The sequence below is a fragment of the Leptonychotes weddellii genome, chromosome 1 (genome assembly GCF_054177405.1).
Source record: "Leptonychotes weddellii isolate Sample4059 chromosome 1, ASM5417740v2, whole genome shotgun sequence".
Classification (NCBI taxonomy): Eukaryota; Metazoa; Chordata; class Mammalia; order Carnivora; family Phocidae; genus Leptonychotes; species Leptonychotes weddellii.
The window spans coordinates 5,018,779-5,041,071 of NC_138369.1; the positions used below are offsets into that span (position 1 = coordinate 5,018,779).

General features: G+C 52.9%; 3 protein-coding genes and 1 long non-coding RNA gene across 12 annotated transcripts; 1 reads left to right on the top strand and 3 right to left on the bottom strand.

Moving 5' to 3' along the window:
- On the bottom strand, positions 1-2,153 carry TRAPPC5 (trafficking protein particle complex subunit 5). 5 transcript variants are annotated; one of them, XM_031028709.2, is made up of 3 exons: positions 2,070-2,107; positions 902-1,074; positions 1-619 (listed from the first exon to the last, which is right to left on the bottom strand). In XM_031028709.2, the coding sequence occupies exon 3, from the start codon at positions 605-607 to the stop codon at positions 41-43; it is 567 nt and encodes a 188-aa protein (XP_030884569.1). In that variant the 5' UTR covers positions 608-619; positions 902-1,074; positions 2,070-2,107; the 3' UTR covers positions 1-40. The 5 variants fall into 5 exon arrangements, with proteins under 5 accessions (XP_030884569.1, XP_081667959.1, XP_006733879.1 ...); XM_081811833.1 differs by lacking the exon at positions 2,070-2,107 and adding an exon at positions 1,954-2,067; XM_006733816.3 differs by lacking the exon at positions 902-1,074 and having other exon boundaries at positions 2,070-2,153.
- LOC115941122 (uncharacterized) lies at positions 1,090-15,638 on the top strand. Of its 5 annotated transcripts, XR_014142856.1 has the most exons (9): positions 1,090-1,629; positions 7,953-8,049; positions 8,445-9,050; positions 9,707-9,791; positions 10,236-10,298; positions 10,552-10,626; positions 10,893-11,995; positions 12,177-12,291; positions 12,581-15,638. It is a non-coding gene; the product is annotated as an uncharacterized LOC115941122 (long non-coding RNA). The 5 variants fall into 5 exon arrangements; XR_014142859.1 differs by lacking the exon at positions 8,445-9,050 and having other exon boundaries at positions 1,099-1,740; XR_014142861.1 differs by lacking the exon at positions 8,445-9,050 and having other exon boundaries at positions 1,099-1,360.
- Positions 3,087-5,763, bottom strand: MCEMP1 (mast cell expressed membrane protein 1). Its single transcript, XM_031028707.2, has 6 exons — positions 5,614-5,763; positions 5,154-5,294; positions 4,479-4,607; positions 3,955-4,101; positions 3,601-3,666; positions 3,087-3,495 (listed from the first exon to the last, which is right to left on the bottom strand). Coding segments are annotated over exons 1-6 (579 nt in total). The 5' UTR covers positions 5,708-5,763; the 3' UTR covers positions 3,087-3,493.
- RETN (resistin) lies at positions 10,868-11,922 on the bottom strand. The gene is made up of 3 exons (XM_081811852.1): positions 11,801-11,922; positions 11,350-11,427; positions 10,868-11,086 (listed from the first exon to the last, which is right to left on the bottom strand). The coding sequence occupies exons 1-3, from the start codon at positions 11,916-11,918 to the stop codon at positions 10,950-10,952; spliced, it is 333 nt and encodes a 110-aa protein (XP_081667978.1). The 5' UTR covers positions 11,919-11,922; the 3' UTR covers positions 10,868-10,949.
- Positions 15,639-22,293: the final 6,655 nt, after the last annotated feature.

Genomic DNA, 22,293 nt, shown 5'->3' on the forward strand with positions numbered 1-22,293 from the left:
GAAGGGGGCGACTCTCTGCATTCTTTATCTCCCGCGGGGGTCAGCGGCCCTCCAGGGCCCGGTCTCGGGCTATGACCGCCTCCTCAAACTTGATCATGAGCGTGGTGCCCTTGTGCCAGTGCGCCGTGACCTTGGCGGGGAAGCCGCTGTGTGTGAGCACGGCCTCCACGATGCCCGCGGTGAAGCTGGCGCAGTTCAGGGTGCTGTTCTCCTTGGGCACAGAGATGTAGGTGTTGATGAGCGGCTCCCGCTCTATGATGTAGAAGGTGCGGGCGTCATCGTTGGCCTGCTCCAGCTTGTCGGCCTCCTTGCCGAACAGCGCCTTCCACACCGCGCCCTTGACGAAGAGCAGGGCACCCAGCACCTTGGTTTCGCGCCGGGCACCCTTTTCGCGAGCCACCAGCGCGTCGAGAACGCGCGCGCCCACCTGGCGGCCCAGGGCGGCCAGGCGCGCCTGCAGCTCGGCCACCGAGAAGACCCGGCTCTGGCAGTGCTGGACCAGCTCGGAGAAGAGCAGCGCGAAGGCGCTCAGGCTCACCTCGGTGCGGGGCCGCGCCAGCGCGCGCTCCAGCAGCGCCGACTTCCCGCGCGTGAAGCGCGCCTCCATGCTGCCGCCGCCCTGCGGGGACACAAGGAACCGCGTGTCAGGGGACGGAGATCGTGGAGGAGCACTGCCCCCCTCCACCCGTTTTGTGTCGTCCACTGCTGACCTCCCATGTAGGAAGAGAAGAGAGGAAGGAAAGGAAGGAAAGGGGGCATCCACCTGCACGTAAAGCGCGCCTCCTCCAGTAAAGGGAAAGGGGGAAAGTAGCTTTACACCTTTGGCGAGGAGAGGGTTGGGGGCGGGGGGTTAGAGGACACGAGAGGGAGACCAGAAGGCGCGACCAGAAACCATCCCAACCTTCGAGTTCCCGGTGACCGCTCCCACGTGAAAAGCACCTTCGGGCCCCCTCTGCCACCTGTGGGAGCAACTAGAGAACTACTGCATGGGGGAGGGGGCAGGGATGGAGGGGCCGTCAGAGGTCTCTCGGGCACTGTCCCCCGCAAGCCTCCAGAAGCGACAGCGCTGACTTCCTGCAAATGAAAAGAATTTGCCCGCCTCTCCCCTGCGGAAAGCCAAAGAAACCAGAGAGGGGAGTGGGGTGTGTCAAGAGCAACAGCCTGGAGGGTGTGGGGCGTGGGGGACGGACAGACGACAGACACGGGACAAGCCAGGAGGAAAGGGCTCTGACAGCGCCCATCTGGCCTGCACGAAGCATGCCTCCTTGAAGATGCGGATGGGCCTTCGTTTGTAAGGAATACTGGAGGCGGCCGCAGAGAAGGCGTTGGGAACCCCTCCACCTCCGTGCCCTCCAGAAAGGTAGCGGGACAGTGGGAGATAAGGTGGAGGAGGCGGACTGTGAGACCCGGGGTTTGGGGGAGCCAGGAGGGGCGCTGTGATCCTCCCATCCTAGTGCACCAAGCACTGAGACCGCCACGACGCGGACCTACGGCGAGGGTGGGAAGGAGCGGATGGGAGTGCCCCTCTCTTCCCCCCCGCCGACCCTCGCCCACTCTTGTGTGAAGCCGCTGCCAAGGGTGGAGTCGGGAGAAGGAGCTGAGAACCCCGTTCCCACTGAGCAGGAAGGGGTAAGAGGCCGGAGGGGTCTGGGGATGCTGGGACTGCCCCCAACGAGATCTGCGTGGGGAATGGGAAGACCAGCGCCGGGGGGAGTCCAGGGGCTCCAAGACGCCGCCCAGGTGCGCATCCGTCTACACCGGGAGGGCCCAGCGCGCGAGATGGGAGGGGGAGTGTTGCCCCCCCCCACACACCGGGCTGCGATGGGAACCAGTAACCTAAGCCGCGGAAAGGCCGGAGCCCCGAGACCCCCGAGTCAGCGTGGACCCGACAGAGGGGCCGGGGAGGGACCCACCCTCCTCACGGGCCCTTTGCGTGGGCCGAAGCGGACGGACCCGGGATCGCGGACGCCGAGACCGCAGCCCAGGATCCCCAGGCGCGCGGGAGGCTGGGGGTCCCGGTGCGAGCAAGACCCGGCGCGGATAGGGGTCGCGGGCGGGTGGGGTCTCACCAGCGTACTACGGCCGTCGGTTTGGCCGAGTTGCTTTACGGCGCCGTAAAAGGTCCTGAGTGCGCAGGCGCTGCGGCGGTACGGGCTCGTGGGCGGGGCGCGCGCGCTGGCGGAGATTCCAGAGAGCGGCCGCCAGGGGGCGCGCGTGTCCCGGGAGCCCGAAAGAGGGGTGTGGCCCTGGGGCCGGGGGCCGGGCTCGCTTGGGTTGGCTCGCTCTCAGACAAACGGTAGCGCGGATGGTCACCGGTTGGGGGCACACATTTGACGATGGGCCCACGTGTCTGTCTGAGGGGCACACATGTCTGTTTGTCCTAGAGGCACACCTGTGCCTTAAACACATTCTCTTGTCTTAGGGACACGTGCATTTACTCAGGTACATGTTCTTCTTAAGGGACATGCATCTGGGGGCGCCTGGGTGGCTCAGTCGTTAAGCGTCTGCCTTCGGCTCAGGTCATGATCCCAGGGTCCTGGAATCGAGCCCCGCATCGGGCTCCCTGCTCGTCAGGAAGCCTGCTTCTCCCTCTCCCACTCTCCCTGCTTGTGTTTCCTCTCTCACTGTCTCTCTCTCTGTCAAAAAATAAATAAAATCTTAAAAAAAAAAAAAAAAAGGGGGGGACATGCATCCATGAACCAGGGGCCTAGGGCACTTAGGGGCATGTGCACTCACGGCCGCACGCTCAGTGGGCATATACACTCAGGAGCACAGTTACGCCCGTGGGTACCTGCTTAAGGGCTCAGACATATCTGTGGGCCCACCTGCACACAGGGAGACACCGTCCATCTCAGGCACTCACTCTTGGGCACGGAGACTGGGTTACTCCCTGGGTACACGTTCATGGACACACAAAGACCAACTCGGGGCATTCATTCCCACACAACCTCGTGTCCCAGGGCTCCTGGTATCATGTCCACGGGCTCACTGTGTGCCTTTCCCCATCCCCCAACATTTGCCAGACCCTCCCCCACCAGGTCCCCAGAGCCCCCCAGGTGCTCCCAGTATGAGATCTAAAAGCCACATTCTTTTGCATAGGCCTTTATCGTCACAAATCACAAACTGTGAGTGCAGAAACAAAGGAACATACATGAGTACATGCTCCGAACCCCCTCGGTTGCATAATCAGTCACACTCACATCGGCACAGGGCACACACTGCAACACCCACAATTACAGTGATACGCGGGGTGCCCCACGCACAGCACCGCCATGACACACTTATGCACAACGTACCGCGGATACTCACACGTGCTCACAGTGCTACCCGTGTTGCCCACACCCACACTCACACTGACACACTTTTGGGGTCCTTGCTGACACAGCCAACCACTGTGTCTTGCATTATGCTCACAACACACCATGATCACACATGTGGCCAGCTTCACTGGGAGGTGCAGCTGGGTCTTCGATGTCTTCTCATTTGTTGAGGTTTCTGGGCAGGATGGAGACCCAAGGTCAGGCAGATCCCTCCCCCAGGAGGGAAACTGGGGCCACGTCTGTGGCTCCCACCTCATCCACCTCCCCAGGCCCAACTTACATGAGCTTGGCTTCGTCTCCAGTGCCTTGGAGATTTCCTGTAACTTGTTCTTGATTTGGTTCATGTCTGGGGGCAGGAGGACAGGAGAAATCTGGTGTGGGGTCTCACACAAGGCCCCCATGTTCATTGGAAGCCTCCTCCCTGCCCAACCCCCAGTCTGGGGTGCTGCGGAGCCCGTGTACTTGGTGTTCCCAGCAGCATTTAAATATCCCCTGAGTGACTCAGAGGGTGACATCCATCATGCCTCTAAACCCCCCTGTGCGCTGGGAGAATGGGACCCCTGCTGTCCCCTCCCCCCAATTCCCAGCACCCAGCATGAGATGAATCCCACCCAGTGAAGGTCTGCAACGGCACCTGTTAATAACGTCTTCATTTTATCACTCTCGGACTGGACATCTCTCTTGACCACGTTAATGTCCTGCTTGGCCTCCATGATGAGCTGCCGGACGGAGCTCCAGCCCTGATTCTGCTCCTCCTGACACTCCCGCACCGATTTGGAGACTGAGGCATGAAGTGGGCATGTCCGTATCACTGCTGCTCTCCTTACCCGCACCCCGACCCCTTGGGCCTCCCCCAGGTCCCACCCTCACTGTTCCAGAGCTCCCTTTTCAAGACCAGCAACTCCTGGGACATCTCAGAATCTGTTCAGGAGGAGGGGCAGAGGAGGCAGGAAAAGCCTTGAGGTGCCCCCAGTTCTGTAGGCCTGGGAACAAGGGTGGGGGAAGGGAGAGGAGTGAGGGAGAAGGGAGACAGGGTGGAAACACTGGGCCGCGCACCTCCTGAGGTCCCCCTCCACACTGCCCCAGCCCCCACCAAAAAAACAAAAAACAACAACAACAACAACAACAAAAACCCTGAAACGAAAAAACCCTACTCACTCTTTGCCAAGACCAAGGCCAAGAGGATGATGCAGGACAGGGCAAGGAGGATGTACAGGATCATGAGGGCTCGGTGCAGACAACGGGGAACCTGGGCAGATTCTGAGGGCGGCCTAGGCAGGGTTGGGGCTGGGGTAGAGGCAAGACAGGTGACCTCCAGGGCCCAACACCACCACCCAAACCATCAGCACTGACTCTAACATCATCAGAAACTCTGTCACCTGCACCTGCTCTTCCCAATTCCATAGCCACTGTGACCACCAACATGCCCACTGACCAGAGCCACCAGCAGTTGTCCCTCAGGCTGTCATCATCATGCTGCCCTTACCATCCCCTTTGCCAGCACTCACAATGTCAACAGTAGCTGTCACCAACACCCATCAACATCAGCGCCTACCATTGTCAGCATTGTCCCCAGCAACAGGTCTCATCAGCACCGTCATCGGCGCTGTCTAGGTGGTTCCTTCCGGATCCACTACATGGTCACCTCTCCACCATCACCATCACCCAAACTTTCACCAACACTTCCACCAACACCAGCACCACCAACATCATCACCCCCACCTGTGAAACTCCCCCCCCCACCGACTGTAACACACAAGCCCTGATGACACCACACCCCACACCACTGACCCCGACCTCCACATGGTGCTCCTGGTTCCCATGATGCCCTACCATGGGCCCCTCCCAAGGCTGTGCAGTGTGCGCTGGCAGATGGCTGCTTGCCCTGATTCTTGAGGGGTGAATGGCTGCCCTTCAGCTTGTCCTGGTTTCTGAAGGTCAAGGTGATATTCTCATAGTCAGGGTTATCTGCACCTGTGGGTGGGTCAGTGAGAGTGGAAACCTGCCTGGAGCTCTGGGGCGGGGGTGGGGGTAGGAAGGGGGCTCAGAGATCTTGGCTCACCAAAACCCAGCACACAACAAATTTCTGGGGATAAAAGATAAGGAATGGGGAAAACAAGATCTGCTTCTTGGTTAGGTGGAGAGGGCGTGCGTGATCGTTTGGGGGATACACATGCACACATACATTTTGGGGTAGGGGAAGGAGCCCTGTGACCCCACTTTCAGCCCCTTATCTCTCCCATCCCAATCTCTCCCACCTGACCTCTCCCCTCCCCACCCTGAGGTGCCTAACCTTCCTTATTGGCTGGGGCCCTCTGTTTCTTGTCTTTGAAGGCTGCTGCCTGCATCTTGACCTCCTGCTTCATGTAGATTTCCTCAGACTCCATGGTTCCCAGTCTGCCAGTTTGCTCACACACATCCCCACCCACCGGAAGGTGTCATGGCAAATGAGGAAATCTCTGGGTTGGGGGTAGGGGGAGGAGAGGTCAGTCTCCTCTTTTCAGTGACCCAGGACCCTCCAGCCCTGGGGCATCCTCACCGCCCCCCCCCCCAGATCAAGAGGGTCTTAGGAGACCAGAGGTCTCATGGAGGGCCAAGCAGAGAAGCCCATAGACCCAGAGACAGGAAACAGCATGATCAGGAACCAGCAACAGAAATGTTAGCTAATGCTATGGTGGTCATCATGTTGCAATATACAGATGTATCAAATCGACACCTGTATACCTCAAACCTACACAATGTTACAAGTCAGTTATACTCAATATAATTAAATTTTAAAAACTCTAAAGGATGGTCACAAACGGACACAAAAGGACACAAGCTATGTATGTGTCTACCCAAATGAACATTGTCCCCTGCCCCTCTCAGGAGAGAATCTAGGCCCCTGGGAGTCCCACCCTTTAGGTTTGAGGTATCTGGGCTTGGAGGCAGGATTCCTAGGTCTCCCACATCGTCCTACCCCCTGCCCCAGTCCTACCCCTCAGCTCTACCCCAAGAAATTCTACTTCTTCAAGGCCCTGTGGAGGAAAGGAACGGATGTGAGGCAAGGGGACCAACCACTTGAGCTCCACCCATATCTGAGACAGAACCAGATGCACGCCTTGACCTAACGCTGGACATGGTGTCCCCTCTCCCTGGGTCCCCAGACAGAGAAACACTTGGAAACACTCACTCTCACCCACGCATCTGCTCACCTACCCACACTCATGCACACTCCCGGAAACCGTGATACATCTGCTCACATATTCACATGGCTTGCCCGTTGGCAGGCTTCTACACGTGTTTGCCCCAGAGAAATATCCATATTCATGCATTCACATGTCTGCTCTTTGTCTAGATGTCTTCAAGCTCTCTTTGTGTCTGTGACCTTGAAAACTGGAGATAAAAACAAGACAAAGTTTGTAGGGAATTCTCTCTTTAAGTTTAGAACAGTGCCTTCTGGTAGAAATATAATGTAAACCACATCTTTAATTTAAAAATTTCTAGCAACCACGTTCAAAAGACAAAAAGAGACAGGCTAAATTAATTTTTTTTTCATCTTGCAAAACTAAAACTTTATACCCATTAAGCACCAATTCCCCATTTCCACCTGCCCCCAGCCCCTGGCAAGCACCATTCTTTTTGTCTCTGTGAACTTGACACTCTAGTGACCTCATGTAAAGGGACTTCCATGACTGGCTTATTTCACTTAACATAACGTCCTTAAGGGGCGCCTGGGTGGCTCAGTTGGTTAAACGACTGCCTTCGGCTCAGGTCATGATCCTGGAGTCCCGGGATCGAGTCCTGCATCGGGCTCCCCGCTCAGCGGGGAGCCTGCTTCTCCCTCTGACCCTACCCCCTCTCATGCTCTCTGTCTCTCATTCTCTCTCTCTCAAATAAATAAATAAAATATTTAAAAAAAAATAATAACGTCCTCAAGGTTCACCCATGTTGTAGCTTGTGTCAGAATGTCCTTCGTTTTTCAGGTCGAATGATGTTCCATCGTACATTCTTTTTTCAGGCTAAATTAATTTTAATAATGCATCTTATTTAACATAATATACCCTCAAAATTATCACTTCAGCATGTAGACGATACTAAAAAATTGAGATATATTACTTTTTTTTGGTACTAAATCTTCAAAAATCAAACGTGATTTACACTCACGGGACATTTCAAGTGTTTGGTGGCTGTCATATTGGACAGCGCTGGTCTAGACCATTATGGTTCTCTCCCTTTGGAAAAAGTAAGTAAAAGATAATTAAAAAGACTTTTTAAAAAAGATTTTATTTTTTTATTTGACAGAGAGATAGAGCATAAGCGAGAGACGATGGGGGGGGGCGGGAAGTGGCAGAGGGAGAAGAAGCAGGGTCCCTGCTCAGTGGGGATCCCCTGCCAGGCTGGATCCCAGGACCCTGGGATCATGACCTGAGCTGAAGGCAGACACTTAACTGACTGAGCCACCCAGGCGCCCTTTAAAAAGACTTTCTATGTTTTAGCTTTTAAATATGTGATTAAATTTGAGATAACTTTGGAATGGTCCCCCAAGGTTTGATGAGAATAATGCTCTGTTTTCTAAACTATTGCCGACCTTGTCTGCTCAAGGATGACTGCTTTAACAGTGTTTTGATGCCAACTCCTCTCTGATTTTAGAAAGAAGTCCGCAATTGAGAGAGATTCGACCCTCCCCTGATGTAACCGTCACAGAGGAGACGGACCAATGGGCAGCTGGCTCTGCTGTGATGGACAGGTGCAGGGGGTGGGGCCACAGCACTGCACATTTCTGTAGGTCGGTTGAAGCGAAGACCAGGCTCCATCCAGCCCTCTGGACAAAATAGCAGTTGTGAAACTGGAGGCCCACGAGCAATCACAGTGGCTCAAGAGGGCTCTGTGAGGCTTCTCGACCAGGTCATGTCTTAGGGTAACAGTCTCAATTCTCTTTTAAGAAAGAATATGCGTCTCCAGGACAGCTAACCATAAACCCATGATTGGTTTAGAGTGGGTACATGATCCAGGCCCACCCAATCAGAGTCTAAGATTTGGCACAGGGGTGGGCACATGAGCCAGATTCAGCCCATGAAACTCAGGACTGCGACTTTTGGGGCATTTCCTCTTTTTTTTTTTTCTCTCCACTGGGGCTCTCAGACTGGGAAAATGTTAGCTTGGAGCTGTGATGGGGAGAACCTGCTTGAGAGAGAAGCCAGCATAGGAAAGCAGACCTGAGAGGGAGTCGGATCCTGGAGACATCATTTGAGGGCTAGATCCACCCGAACCTGAATCTGTCATTCTAACCCTGGGCCTCTCGGTGCAGTCCGTTAAGAGTCCGACTCTTGGTTTCGACTCAGGTCCGTGATCTCAGAGTTGTGAGATCGAGCCCTGCATCAGGCTCTGTGCTGAGTGCAGACTCTCTCTTCCTCTCCCTCTGCCCCCTCTGCGCCTCCCCCCCCAACCCCGCCTGCACTCTCTCTAAAATAAATAAGTCAATCTTTAACCCTGGGCTTCTCAGTTACATATCCAGAAACTTCCTCTTTTTTTTTCTTTTTAAAAGATTTTATTTTTAAGTCATCTCTACACCCAACATGGGGCTCAAACCCACACCCCGAGATCATGAGTTGCATGCCCGACTGACTGAGCCAGCCAGGCGCCCCCAGAAACTTCCTTTTACTTTTGCTCAAGTTACTTGCAGTAGGGTTTGCGACACTTGCAACTGCAAGACTCTTGGCTACCTCAGGAGGGCTGGGCGGTTGGCAAGTGAGAAAATGGAGGCTTGAGAAGGGGGCTTGCCTATCCAAGTCTGCACTCTGGGACAGGAGAATGACTGTGCTGGAATTGAGGACTCTGAAGAGGACCTTCTTGGGGTCCAGACATAGGGGGACAATTGAGTGGGACTTGGAGATACACAGGCATTCCAATCAGTCTGGGGACATCAGTGAGGGGGTGGGACAGGCAAGGTTCTAGACCCACCCTCTCTGCTCCTCAACACACTTCTGACTCAGTGGTCCCACCTCAACCCCATGGGGTCCCACCTCCAACCCACGTGGGGTTAGGAGGGAGGAATTAGGAGGGGAATCTCTGGACTGGGGTATGGGTGGGCTCCAGGGGCAAGAGGAGAGTTTGTGATCTCAGCTCATGGCTACCGGAATCAGACAGGGGGCTGTGCTGTCATAGAGGATGCGTGGCAGAGATGGGGGCACAACATGGGAGGAGAGGGATGGGCAGAAGAAAGTCACGGGTGCCCCCCGCCCCGCCACTGCCTCCCTCCGGGAGAGTCCCAAACATCTTGAAAACCAGGATCCCACCCCATCACCTGTTCTCCAGTGTGCTCGTGGGGGCTGGGACATTTGAGTCTGGGGTCCCTTTCAAGACTGGGCACCAAGTGTTCTGAAATCTGTGTCTGCATCTCGCAGGGGCTGGATTTTTAAGACCCCTGGGTTAGGATTCCCAGGGAACTGGACCCTGAATCACCTGGATCTGTGCCTCCCAGGAAGCTGTGTAAGTGTTGCAGGTGACTCGTCTTCAGGTCAGAATTCAGACAGGGACTGATGTCTTCCAGGCGGGGATGGGGACTCGAGGTCAGAAGCAAGAGACTCTGTCCAGGGTTTACACGTCTGTGTGTCTATGTTCCTCCTTCCATGGCCATGCCTGTGTGTTTCAGTGGTGCTTTCTTGTGCCCATGTATGTGTCTGTGGCCATGGTGTGTCCCTGTGTGACCACAGTAACTGGGTTGTCGTGTGTGTACATGTATGTGTGTGTGCACCTGGATGGTGTATCCACGTATGTATGTGGTTATTTATTCAGCAGACATTTCCTGAGCATCTACTATGTGGCATGCTCTCTTCTGAGCGCCAGGAATACACCAAAGGGCGAACAAGTACGCTGCCCTGCGTTTTCATATTCAGGTGTCCGTGAGGGCGTACGTGCCTCTGTGTGTTGCAGGTTGTAACTACTCGAAACTGCGCTGCACGTGTGAAAACGTGAACTTGCGGTTCGTGGCCTCAGGTGAGAGTTCTCAGCTTGCTCCTGTGAAGATTCCTTCCTGTCCACGACCCAGCTTTGCCTGTGCCCTGCTGACAGCTCCATGAGGTTGGGGAGTGAGGGATCTCGGCTCAGGGCTCTGGGCTGAGAGATGACCCAGGGGTCCACCTTGACCCTGGGGCTCCTGGAGGCTTGGGGCCCTGAAGTGTATGCAGAGTGAGGGGGGCGGGGTCCCTGTCCTATCCAGACCCTGACCCCGAATGAAGCCTCATTGTAGGGGCTGGGGCAGAATGACCCAGCGATTTCCTGGAAGGCCAGAGACCCGAGGGTGACCGTCAAGGTGGCCTTAAAGGTAACACTTCCCCTCCTGAGGGAGGTCATGATCCTTGCGTGTGAGGGTCCTCAGAGGAAGTAGAGGCCTTGTTCTCGGAGATGGTGGGGGGAGGCACAACGTGGGAGGAAAGGGATGGGCAGAGGAAAGTCACGGGCGGCCCCGGCCACCGCCTCCCTCCAGCGTCTGCGTGCCCGGCTCTTTTCGGAGACGCCAGCTCAGTCCCCCACCCCCCACAAAAGACAGCGCCGCGCCCAGACCCTCACCTTCTCAGGGTTTATTTCCAGCCCCGCCCCTCCGAGGCCTGGCCACGCCCCGCAGCCCGCACCGCGACGCCGGGGACCTCAGGCGGTGCTCTGCAAGCGGCAGCAGCGAGCTCCGGTCCAGTCCATGGCCGCGCACTGACAGTGGCATGTGGCCTCGGCGCGCACGTCCCACGAGCCACAGGCGGAGCCACAAGTGCAGGCGGTGACGGCGAAGCCTGCGGGCGGAGCGGAGGGAGTCTGGACGCGGGCGGGAGGCTACCGGCCTGGGGGTCCGGGGGGAAGCCAAGGAATGAATGGGAGCCGGATTGCGTGGGCGGCTGGGGGCCTGGGCTCCAGTGTCCTAAGCTGTCCCGGAGCTGGGGCCGCAGACCAGCACCCTGGGGAAGTTGACTCAAGAAATAGAGGCTGGACTTAGGGGGAGGGGTTCCTGGGTGCTGGGAACAGAAGCGAGAGCCTGGAAAAGGTCTTCGGTACTCACCTGCGGGGCAGGTGGCCAGGTCCCCCCTGGAGGTGACGCTCCGGCAGCTCAGGCCAAAGTTCCTCCTTGTCTCAAGAACTGCGGGAGGGAGGAGGGAAGGAAGCCGTGAGACCAAGCTGCCCCTGTTCTCATGTGGCCTTGGCCCTGGTGGTTTGGAGATAGGCAGGGGGTCAAGAAAACTCTCCTGAGGAAGGCCCAGGTGGGCCAGGCCCTGGTGGAGAGCCATGAGATGGGAAGCTCATCACCTCCCAGGTTCTGTCTTGAGATGGGTGTTTTGGAGGAAGGAGGATTTGGAGCTTCTGCCAAAGATGGAGCTGGATGGGGGCTGGGGTTGGCTTGGGTTTGGGGTGGAGGTTTGGTTCTGGTTGGGGCTGAATTGATGGCTGCTCCATGTCAGGAATTAGAGGGGGCCTCTGAGGCCCCTGCTGAGGTTGCAAGTGAGGGTCCTCACTTAAGGATCTGGTGCCATCCTGGATCTTCTCATTGATGGCTTCATCCACTGGACACAGAGACTTGCCACACACCAGCTGCCCCAGGACAGGGAGGAGGAGGAGGGCAAGAGCCTTCATCCGGCAGGTGCTGCAAGACGGAACCAACAGCCGGGTCAGTCCCTTCTCATCTGGGGAGGGTCAAGCCTCCAGAGCAGGTGGGATATGGAATCCTGGGTCCCTGGGGGGGGACGGGGCTGGCGTCCCGGCTTTGCCAAGGCCCCCTCGGGCAGGGGTTCTGGGCTGAACAGGGGCAGCTGTCGCTTACCCTCAGGACGGACTCAGCAGGCCAAATCTCGGGCACTGATTTCATGCCTCTGCCACATCTCCCTCTTTAAGGCTTCTGCTGGATGTGGAGCTTCCTGTCTTAGCTGAGTGTCTTGGCTCCCTGGCCATCCCCTCCCACATCCGGGACCAAGAGGAAGCCCCCAGGGCAGACTCTAGGGGCCCAGAGGTATGAAGCTCTGCCCACCCCCTTCCCTGCTACAGTTTCCCCATTCAAGAGCCCACCCTTCTCACATCCGGGCTGGGACTGGTCCAGGAGGTAGTCCTGGGGGATGATTCCAGAAGCCCCTGTCCCAGGGACAGGCAAAGAAATAAGAGTTTGCACGCAGGGGCGGGGAACATAACAAAATAACACCCCCAAAATAAATAAATACGCAGTGAGAACTGCATACCATGTTCATAGCCAAATGCCTATCAACAATAGAATGGATAAAATCATGTTTTCTTTTTTCCTTCAGTGGAACAATCTGCAACAGACGGTGGCAAACTTGCAGCCCATGGGACAAATCTGGCCCACTGTCTATTTCTGTGCAACCCATGAGCTAAGAATGGTTTTTACATTTTGGGGGGTTTTTTTGGTTTTTGTTTTTAATACAAATGGATTTTTAAAATTGTGGCAAAATACATTTCACATTAAACTTATCATTTTAACCATTTCTTAAAAAGATTTTATTTATTTATTTGGGATGGACAGAGAGAGATAGCAAGGGGTGGAGAGGGGCAGAGGGAGAAGCAGACTTTCCGCTGAGCACAGAGCCCGATGAAGGGCTCAATCCCGGAACCCCGGGATCATGATCTGAGCCGAAGGCAGACGCTTAACTGGCTGAGCCACCCAGGTGCCCCATTTTAGCCATTTTTTAAGTGTAGGGTCCAATGGCATGAAGTACTCTCACATTGTTGTGCAACCATCCCCACCAACCATCTCCAGAACTTTCTCATCTTCCCAAACTGAAGCACTGTCCCCACGAAACACTAACTCCCTATCCCCCCTAGCCAGACCCCCTGGCTCCCACCATCTACTTTCTGTCTCTATGATTTTGCCTGTTCACACCTCAAGTAAGTGGAATCACACAATACTTATCCTTTTGTGTCTGTCTTCTTTCACTTAGCAAGATTCATCCATGTTGTGGCATGGGGCAGAACTTTATTCCTTTTTATGGCAAATATTCCATTGTAGGGACACACCACATTTTGTTTATTCATTCATCTGTTAGTTGCAACTTGCTTTGTTGTTTCCACCTCTTGTCAACGATGCCCCTGTAAACCTTGGAATGTATGAGCATCTCTGAGCATCTCTGAGTCCCTGCTTTCAGTTCCCTTGGGTATATATCCAGGAGTGGGATTGCTGGATCATATGACAATTCTGTGCTTAACTTTTCGAGGAGCTGCCAAAAAGTTTGTACATTTTTAAATCATTGGAAAAAAATTTTAACAGTGACATATGAAAAGTACATGAAATTGAAATCCCAGTGCCCATAAATAAAGTGTTCTTAGAGCATAGCCATGCCTACTTTTTTATAGATGGTCTGAGGTTGCTTTCCCAGGTCAGTGACAGAGACTATGCCCTGCAAAGGTGAACCCGGCTACCATGTGGCCCTTTACAGAAAAAAAAAAATTGTCCACTCCCGGTCAATAGCAATGAGTGTGAATGAGAGATCACAATGTATGAATTGCAGCTACATGTAACAGTCTGGATGATTCTCACAAAACATAACTGTGAGCAAAAGAATCCAGACACAGAAAAGAAAAGAACATACCGCACAAATCCATTTATTAAAAAGGACCAGGGCAGGGTGCCTGGGTGCCTCAGTTGATCGAGCATCCAACTCTTGATTTTCCCTCAGGTCATGATCTCAGGGCCCTGAGATCGAGTCCTGTGTCTGGCTCTGTGCTGGGTGTGGAGCCTGCTTGGGATTCTCTCCCTCTCCCTCTGCACCTCCCCTCTCCCCACTCCACACACACACAGCTGCTCTCTCTCTCTCTCAAAAAAAAAAAAAAAAAAAGCACAACTAATCTATGCTGTTGGAGATGAGGATGGAACTTCCCTGGGGAGTGAGGGAAATTGGGAAGCTAGTGAAAATTCGAGCATACACTTCCATCTGCACAATTTTCTTTACGCATACTCTATTTCAGTGACATGTGTGAAAGTGACATGTATGTGTGAAATCCCTATGTAAATACAACTGTGTACACAGGGCCAAAGTGTAGGCAATATTTATTGAGCACTTACTATGTGCCGGATGCAATGCTATGCACTGTGCATGCAGTGGGGAGCAAGGGGACCCCCCAGCCCTCACGCACTTTGCCCTGTCTGTCGGAGGAAGACAGACACCAAGAGAGAGCTCAATTGGCCTCACACTCCACCAGTCATCTCTGCTCCAGAGGAGAGGAACAGAGTTCTGGGAGAACTTCTGGCAGAAGAATGTGGCCCCTGGTGGAAGAATCCAGGGAAGTTTTATGGAGGAAGAGATGGCTGAGCGGAAGCTGGGGGTGAGCAAGAGTTAAGCAGGAGAACCAGTCAGGGACGGTATTCTGGGTGGAAGGAACTGCTTGTCCCAAGGCCCTGGGGAAGGACAGCGTGCACCAGCTTTGAGGAACTGAAAAAAAAACCAGTGGGCAGGAAGGCAGAGAGCCTGGTTGGCATTAACAAATTTCGCAGACTCCCTTCCTTGAAGACCCCCAGACACAGCTTGGATACAAGGTAGTTCGGGACACAGCAAGAGTCATTTTGTTAAGAGCTCTGATCCTTCAAACCTTTAGTCTCAGAACTTTTCAGATAAAATCTTTTGAGGGGCACAGAAGCGGGCAGCTCTGACTACAGGTTGGGTGAAAAGCAGGGGGCGTGTGTGGAACCCCTAGGATTCCCTGGGGACTTAGTTTGAAAACCCTTGGTTAAGTAGCAGGAAAGGGCTACATGCCCTTTCTTTCTCTTTGAAGAAAATAAAATATTTTGGGGGTGCCTGGCTGGCTCATTCGGAAGAGCATGCCATGCTTGATCTCAGGGTCATGAGTTCGAGCCCCACCCTGGGTGTAGAGATGACTAAAAAAAAATAAACTTAAAAAAATATATTTTCATTCCCCCTGATTTCTATCAGTGACACTGAAGTCTAGTGGCCTCAATTTTGCATCAAATGCTATCAAATAAAATTTCAGAGCCAGGTCTTTAAAACGTACAATAGGGGAGCACCTGGGTGGCTTAGTTGGCTAAGCCTCTGCCTTTGGCTAGGTCGTAATCCTGGAGTCCTGGGATTGAGTCCTGCATCGGGCTCCCTGCTCGCACGGAGCCTGCTTCTCCCTCTCCTCCCTGCTCGTGCGTGCTCTCTCGCTATCTCTCTCTCCCTCAAATAAGTAAATAAAAACTTTTTAAAAATAAAATAAAAAAATAAAGCATACAATAGGGCAGTCACTGTCTTTTACAATCAATTTTATTGAGGTATAATTTTCGTTAAATAAAATGCACCTAAAGTGTTCAGTTGTATGTATTTTGACAAATGTACATGCCTGCATGCTGCATGAATGTTTTGTTTTTCCCAAGTATTGTCTTTTTAGTTTTTTGTTTTTGTTTTGTTTGTTTTTTATTATTTATTTATTTATTTATTTATTTTTAAGATTTTATTTATTTATTTGAGAGAGAGAATGAGACAGAGAGCATGAGAGGGGGGAGGGTCAGAGAGAGAGGCAGACTCCCTGCTGAGCAGGGAGCCCGACGTGGGACTCGATCCAGGGACTCCAGGATCATGACCTGAGCCGAAGGCAGTCGCTTAACCAACTGAGCCACCCAGGCGCCCTTGTTTTGTTTTTTAGAGAGAAAGAGAGAGAGCACCTGCATGCATGCAAGGAGGAGGGAGGGGCAGAGGGAGAGGGAGAGAAAGAATCTTAGGCAGGCTCCACGCCCAGCACAGGGCCAGACATGGGTCTCCATCCCAGGACCCTGAGATCATGACCTGAGCCGAAATCAAGAGTCGGCTACTCAGCCGACTCAGCCATCCAGGCACATCCCAAGTATTGTCTTTTTAAAAACATAAGGTGTCATTTACATAAAGTAAAATTCACTCTTTTTACTGAGTTCTATGAGTTTTGACAAATGCAGAGAGTCGTGTGATTATCACCACCCAGTACTTATAACTTAAATGATAGTTGGGGAAATAAAAGAGGTCCCCAAAGATCTTAAGGGTTTTAAACTGTGTCCTGAAGCCACAGAGAGAGGATTTTTCGGCTCCGTACCACCCGTCTTCCTCTGTGGAGCTGCAGACCTTGTGAATATTCACAACTGTTACCAGCTTGTTCTTGCCTATTAGTGTACTTCTGTCCTTGAAGGGTTATTATGAACCAGGAGGGCCTGGGAAATTGACCTCCAGAAGTAACCAGAGTCACTTGCCTCTCTAGATAACAACTTGCTGTCCTGTTGACAGACGAGATGACAGGGGGCTCGGCCGAATCAGGAAAGAATCACTTGCTTCCTTCCACATGAACGACAGAAAAGAAAAGCAAAAGCCCTGGAACCCTGTCCACTTTCTTAAAGATTTTATTTATTTTTCAACAGAGAGAGAGAGACAGCGAGAGAGGGAACACAAGCAGGGCGAGTGGGAGAGGGAGAAGCAGGCTTCCCGCGGAGCAGGGAGCCCGATGCGGGGCTCGATCCCAGGACCCTGGGATCATGACTTGAGCCGAAGGCAGACGCTTAATGACTGAGCCACCCAGGCGCCCCCTGCCCGCTTTCTTAAGCAAGAGCTGGTGAGCCTGACTTCATTTAGAAATGCTTCTGACCTGGGGGGTCCGGGGTGGGGGGGACCTGCCTGGTGGAAGGGGAGCCTGAGCAGCTAGCTACCAGCTACAGAGGTGGGGAGACGACAGGCAAGACCTGAGGGGGCCAGGTTGCGCCTTGGGGCAAGGAACAGTGAGAGCCTGAGGGTTGGGTGGTAAAGAGCATGGAGATTTCCAGTGTTAACCACCTGAGATTCTCCTTTGCAGTAGACCCACTCTTGTCTCTCAATGTCCCTGGGTTCCTTGGGCCTCTGGACTCCTTACAGAATATCTTTCACTTGGGGGCTCCTTGGGGTGCCCTGAGATGATCATATCTACTGTTTGTTGAGCAATTTATACATATGACCACCAGCCGGGCAGGTGGAGATGATTATTATCCACAAGAGGAGTTGCTGAGGCCCAGAGAGGCTAAGTGACTTGTCTGGGGTCACACAGCAAGTTGGTGGAGGAGCTGGGATTTGAACCCTGATGGTCTGGCTCAAGGATCTGCACCTTTCAGCCCCTAGGAAGAAAGAAAAAAAATAAAAGCAACATTGTTTTGAGAATATTCCTACAGCTTTTCTTTTTCTGTTAAAGAAATGACAGAAATAAAATGTCCCTATTTTTTTTTTAAGATTTCATTTATTTATTTGAGAGAGAGAAAGCATTTGGGGGGGGGAGGGGAGGAGCAGAGGGAGAAGCAGCCTCCATCCCCGGACCCTGGGATCACAGACTGAGCTGAAGGCAGATGCTTAACCGACTGAGCCATCCAGGTGCCCCAGGGACATTTTGGAGCACCTGGGTGGCTCAGTCGGTTAAGCATCTGCCTTTGGCCCAGGTTGTAGTCCTAGGGTCCTGGGATCGAGCCCTGCATCTGCTCAGCGGGTAGCCTGCTTCTCCCTCTCCTCCCCACTCGTGCTCTCTCTGGCTAGCTCTGTCTCTCTCTCTCAAATAAATAAATAAAATTTTTTTAAGTGTTCCTATTTAAAAAGGAATTCAAAGAATACAGAAGTTTATAAAAGAAATGTTCCTGGGTAATCCTACTCACAGGAAATAATCAAGAAATGGGGGGGGCGGGTATGAAGTACCCTGCACCCTCCCCACCAACTGAGGAACTGTGAATAAAAGGGATAGTGGGGGGTGGAATCTGACTTCCTGGGGTAAAACTGAGCCTCCCCCACACCCTGGCCTCCACCACAGGCCCCAGCGCTCTCCCAACACCATCTCCCTAATTCCCCAAATGGCTGGGTGCTGTTTTACAGATGGGAAAACTGAGACTGGGTGTGGTTGGCTCACTCTCAAAGGGGAGATTTCACCCAGATTTGTCCAATGCCAAAGTCTTCCCTTTTAACTAAGGCATTTTCTCCCCCAAACTCTGGGGTGAGCAGTACATGGACCAAGGTGAGGATGCACGGAGGGCAAAGTAAAGGTGGGTGGGAAAGAGTTTTGTGGAAACTCCTTCCACCCAGCCTGGCTTTTTGATTTTTTAAATTTTTTTTAAGATTTTTATTTATTTATTTGAGAGATTGAGCACGAACAGGGGGAGAGGCAGAGGGAGAAGCAGACTCCCCGCGGAGCAGGACTTGATCTCAGGACCCCGGGATCATGACCTGAGCCGAAAGCAGAAGCTTAACTGACTAAGCCACCCAGGTGCCACCCTGGCTTTTTTTAGATTCCATGTATCAATCTTAAACAAACAAACAACGGAACAAACTCAGGGTGCCTGGCCAGCTCTGTTGGAAGAGCATGTGACTCTTCATCTTGGGGTCGTAAGTTCAAGCCCCACACTGGGTGTAGAGATTAATTAATTAATTAATTAACTAATTAACTAATTTAAAAAAAAAACGGTGCTCCTGGGTATCACAGTCGATTCAGCATCCAACTGTTAGTTTTGGCTCGGGTCATGATCTCAGGGTCCTGGGTTCGAATTCAGCATTGGGCTCCACGCTCAGCTCAGAGTCTGCTTGAGACTCCTTCTCCCTCTCGCTCTGCCCCTCCCCCCTGCTCTCTCTCTCCAATATAAATAAATAAAATCTTTAAAAAAACAAAACCACCCAAAAACCTCATAGAAACAGGAAACAGACCAGTGGTTGCCAGGGGGCGGAGTGGAGAAATACGGGAAGGTTGTCCAAAGGTCCAAACTTCCAGCTAGACGATGAATAAGTTCTGGGGAATCTAATGTACACCGGGGTGATTACAGTTAACATGACTGCATTGTATATCTGAAAGTTGCTAATTGAATAGATTGTAAAGGTTCTCACCACACACACACACACACACACACACACACACACACACACACACGGTCACTCTATGAGGGGATGGATGTGTTAACTAACCTTACGGTAGAAATCATTTTGCAATATATTCATAGGTCAAATCACTACATTGTACACCTTAACCTGACACAATGTTACATATCAATTATATTTCAATAAAGGGGGGGACATCGTGGGCGCCTGGGTGGCTCAGTTGGTTGAGCGACTGCCTTCGGCTCAGGTCATGATCCTGGAGTCCCTGGATCGAGTCCCGCATCGGGCTCCCTGCTCGGCGGGGAGCCTGCTTCTCCCTCTGACCCTCCCCCCTCTCATGTGCTCTCTCTCTCTCATTCTCTCTGTCTCAAATAAATAAATAAAAATCTTTTAAAAAAAAAGGGGGGGGGACATCGATTTCCCATATAAGGGAAATCATGCAATGTTTGTCTTTCTCCTTCTGATTCATTCACGTGCATCTGCAGAGACCACGGAGACCGTGACACCACACAGGGCAAATGCTGCAAAGATGTCACCTTTCCTCACCAGCATTTTCCCAGAATTTTCCCGGCCACCGACAGGGACCGAGACTCGGAGTGGTCTCACAAAAAACTGTGGTCATCAAGGGCGGGGCTCCTCCTCCTGTCCTGTCATGTCCCCCCCCCCGCCCCCCATCCCAGTGCCCCAGCCCTGGAGACTCCATCTCTGGCCCCCCTGGAGCAGAGCCTTCCCACTCGCTGGGCAATTTCTTCACTCCAGGGGCCTTTTCACAATATTCTTGGCAGCTGTTGGTTAACTGGTGTTTGAAGATTTTGAGTAACTTTAGAAAAACAAAAAAAAGGAAGCTTGCCTTGCCTCCTCGCTGTCTGGGTTCCCCTGGAGCTGACAGCCTCCTTCCTGGAGCTTTCCTTGGCTCGCTGAGTCACACTCACTTCCTGTCCCTGCCCTGGGGCCACGAAGCCCCTGCCTCCCAAGTTGAAGACTTCGGGCACTCCTTCTTCTGCCCCTTCCTCTGCCAGGGTCCCCGCTTTCACCCCTCCCACCCAACTGGCAGTCTCCGGCGTGCCCCGGAGCCTCACATTTATTTCAGCGGGGCAAGTTCCAGACCACAAACCTTTCTTCCCATGTGACTTGGATCAGATATTATTCTAGAAGAGGTTCCCTGCACAGCACGGGTGGAGAACGCCCACATTCCTGATCCTGAGACCATCCATCCTCACTTCTCCTGGGGGCCGTGCCCTCAGACGCTCCAAAGCATTGATGTGAGCCTGAGAAATCTTTTTGCTCACTTTATGAGGCCCTCCTTCTTAGCCCGCCCAGTGCCAGACCCCATTAAAGTGTCAAATAATAATAATGTTATTATTATTATATCCATAATATATTATGATGATTATCATTATGGCAGCCAGAGTTTCCTGGATGCTTCCTATATGCTTACAATGTGACCACCAGTCACCCTGAGGTCTCTCTCGACTCCAGACCCCCCCTGGTAAACTCATATATCCTGCTGCCTCCTGGGGATCCTGCAGATAATACCCAAGAAAACGTATCAGGTTGTTAGTTTCTATACAGTCCAACTAGTTGCCGAAGGACAGGTCATTTGAGAAGGATCCCAGCTAGGGATGCCTGGGTGGCTCAGTCAGTTAAGTGTCTGCCTTCTACTCAGGTCATGATCCTGGGGTCCTGGGATAGAGTCCTGGGTCGGGCTCCTTGCTCAGCAGGGAGCCTGCTTATCCCTCTGCTCCTTCCCCTGCTTGTGCTCTCTCTCTCTCTCTGACAAATAAATTAAAAAAAAAAAAAGAGAGAGAAGGATCCCAGCTAATTTCAGGGGAAGGATTAATAAGGTTGAAAATAATCTTCAGGAGAGGATGGGTCCAGTCATTGAGGCGTGATGGCTGCTAACACCTTTAAGTGGAGAATTGGTGGGGACCAGGGGACAGCTGCCCCACCCCCACCAACCCACAGATGAATTGTAGCACCCTGACATTATGGAGCTCCTGAAGAGATGCAACAGGAGGTACCCAGCCCCACCAATGAGAGAGTATTCTGACCTACAGTGGAACCTGGTCCAGGTAATGCTAACCACCTGTTGACCTGAGGAAACAGCACGGTGGGGATGGTGGGGACAGATGCTAAGAACAAGTTATATAGGGTCACAAAGAAGCAGCCAGCCAAATCCAGAATGGGGGCCATTCCCTAGGACAGGAAGAGAACCCCTAAGAAAACACACCAAGTCGGGATAAATGTCCTGAGGAAATAAAGCACGGTGACCTTTGAGCTAAAACAGGAAGGAGGGAGGATACGAAGAACTGGGGGCAAAGCATTGTAGGCAACGAGAACAGCAGGTGCAAAGGTCCTGTGGCTGGAACGGGAGTCGTGTGTTTGAGACACAGCAGCTGTGGCTGAGGGAGCCAGTGGCGAATGGACTTGCGGAGGGACTTTGTAAAACAAAGGAGGTTGGATTTCATTCTCATAGGAGGGTTTTGACAAGTCTCTGTAATGCATGCGGAGGGCTTGGCATGATGCCTGTGACGTGCTCAGGGCCTGACGCTGCCGCCTGCTGTGGCCCATAGGGGTCTGTGAATTTTGGTTGAATCAAAACGTCCTTAAGTCGGAGAGGCTACAACAGCACCTCGGCATAAATAAAGAGCAGAGTCCGAGGCGGTGGAAGCAATGTTGCCGCGGAGAAGCACGGAGCAACCACTGGACCTACTTAGAATTTCCAGTTAGGGTCACCCCAGCTCCAAGTACGGACGTGAAAGAGCCAAGAACCCGGAAAATTGGGCCACAGCGCCCCCTGGTGCTCACAGCGTTTACCTACCTAAGCGGGCCAGGGAGGTGGCGGGGTGGGGGGCGGAGACCGCGGCTTCCTGGGGAGGCGAGTTTAAATGTTAAACTTTGAAACCATCTCCTTCCCGCTCCGTCTCTGGCCAGTTAAAAGGCTTCCCTGCCGAGGCCGGACGGGGAGCCGCGCATCCAGGGCGGGCGTCTCAGGGGTCGGGGCCCGGGGCCCCTCCCCGCACCCACTCCGCCCCTGCGACGACCTTGCATATTCCAGCTTTCTGCCCTGGTAGGAGTTTCTAGTAAATCCTAGAAGTAGACTTGCTGAGTCAGAGTGTTTAGCGCTTCACCAGGGCCCCGCCTGCAACTGCATGTGCAATTTTCCTGGGAAAAGT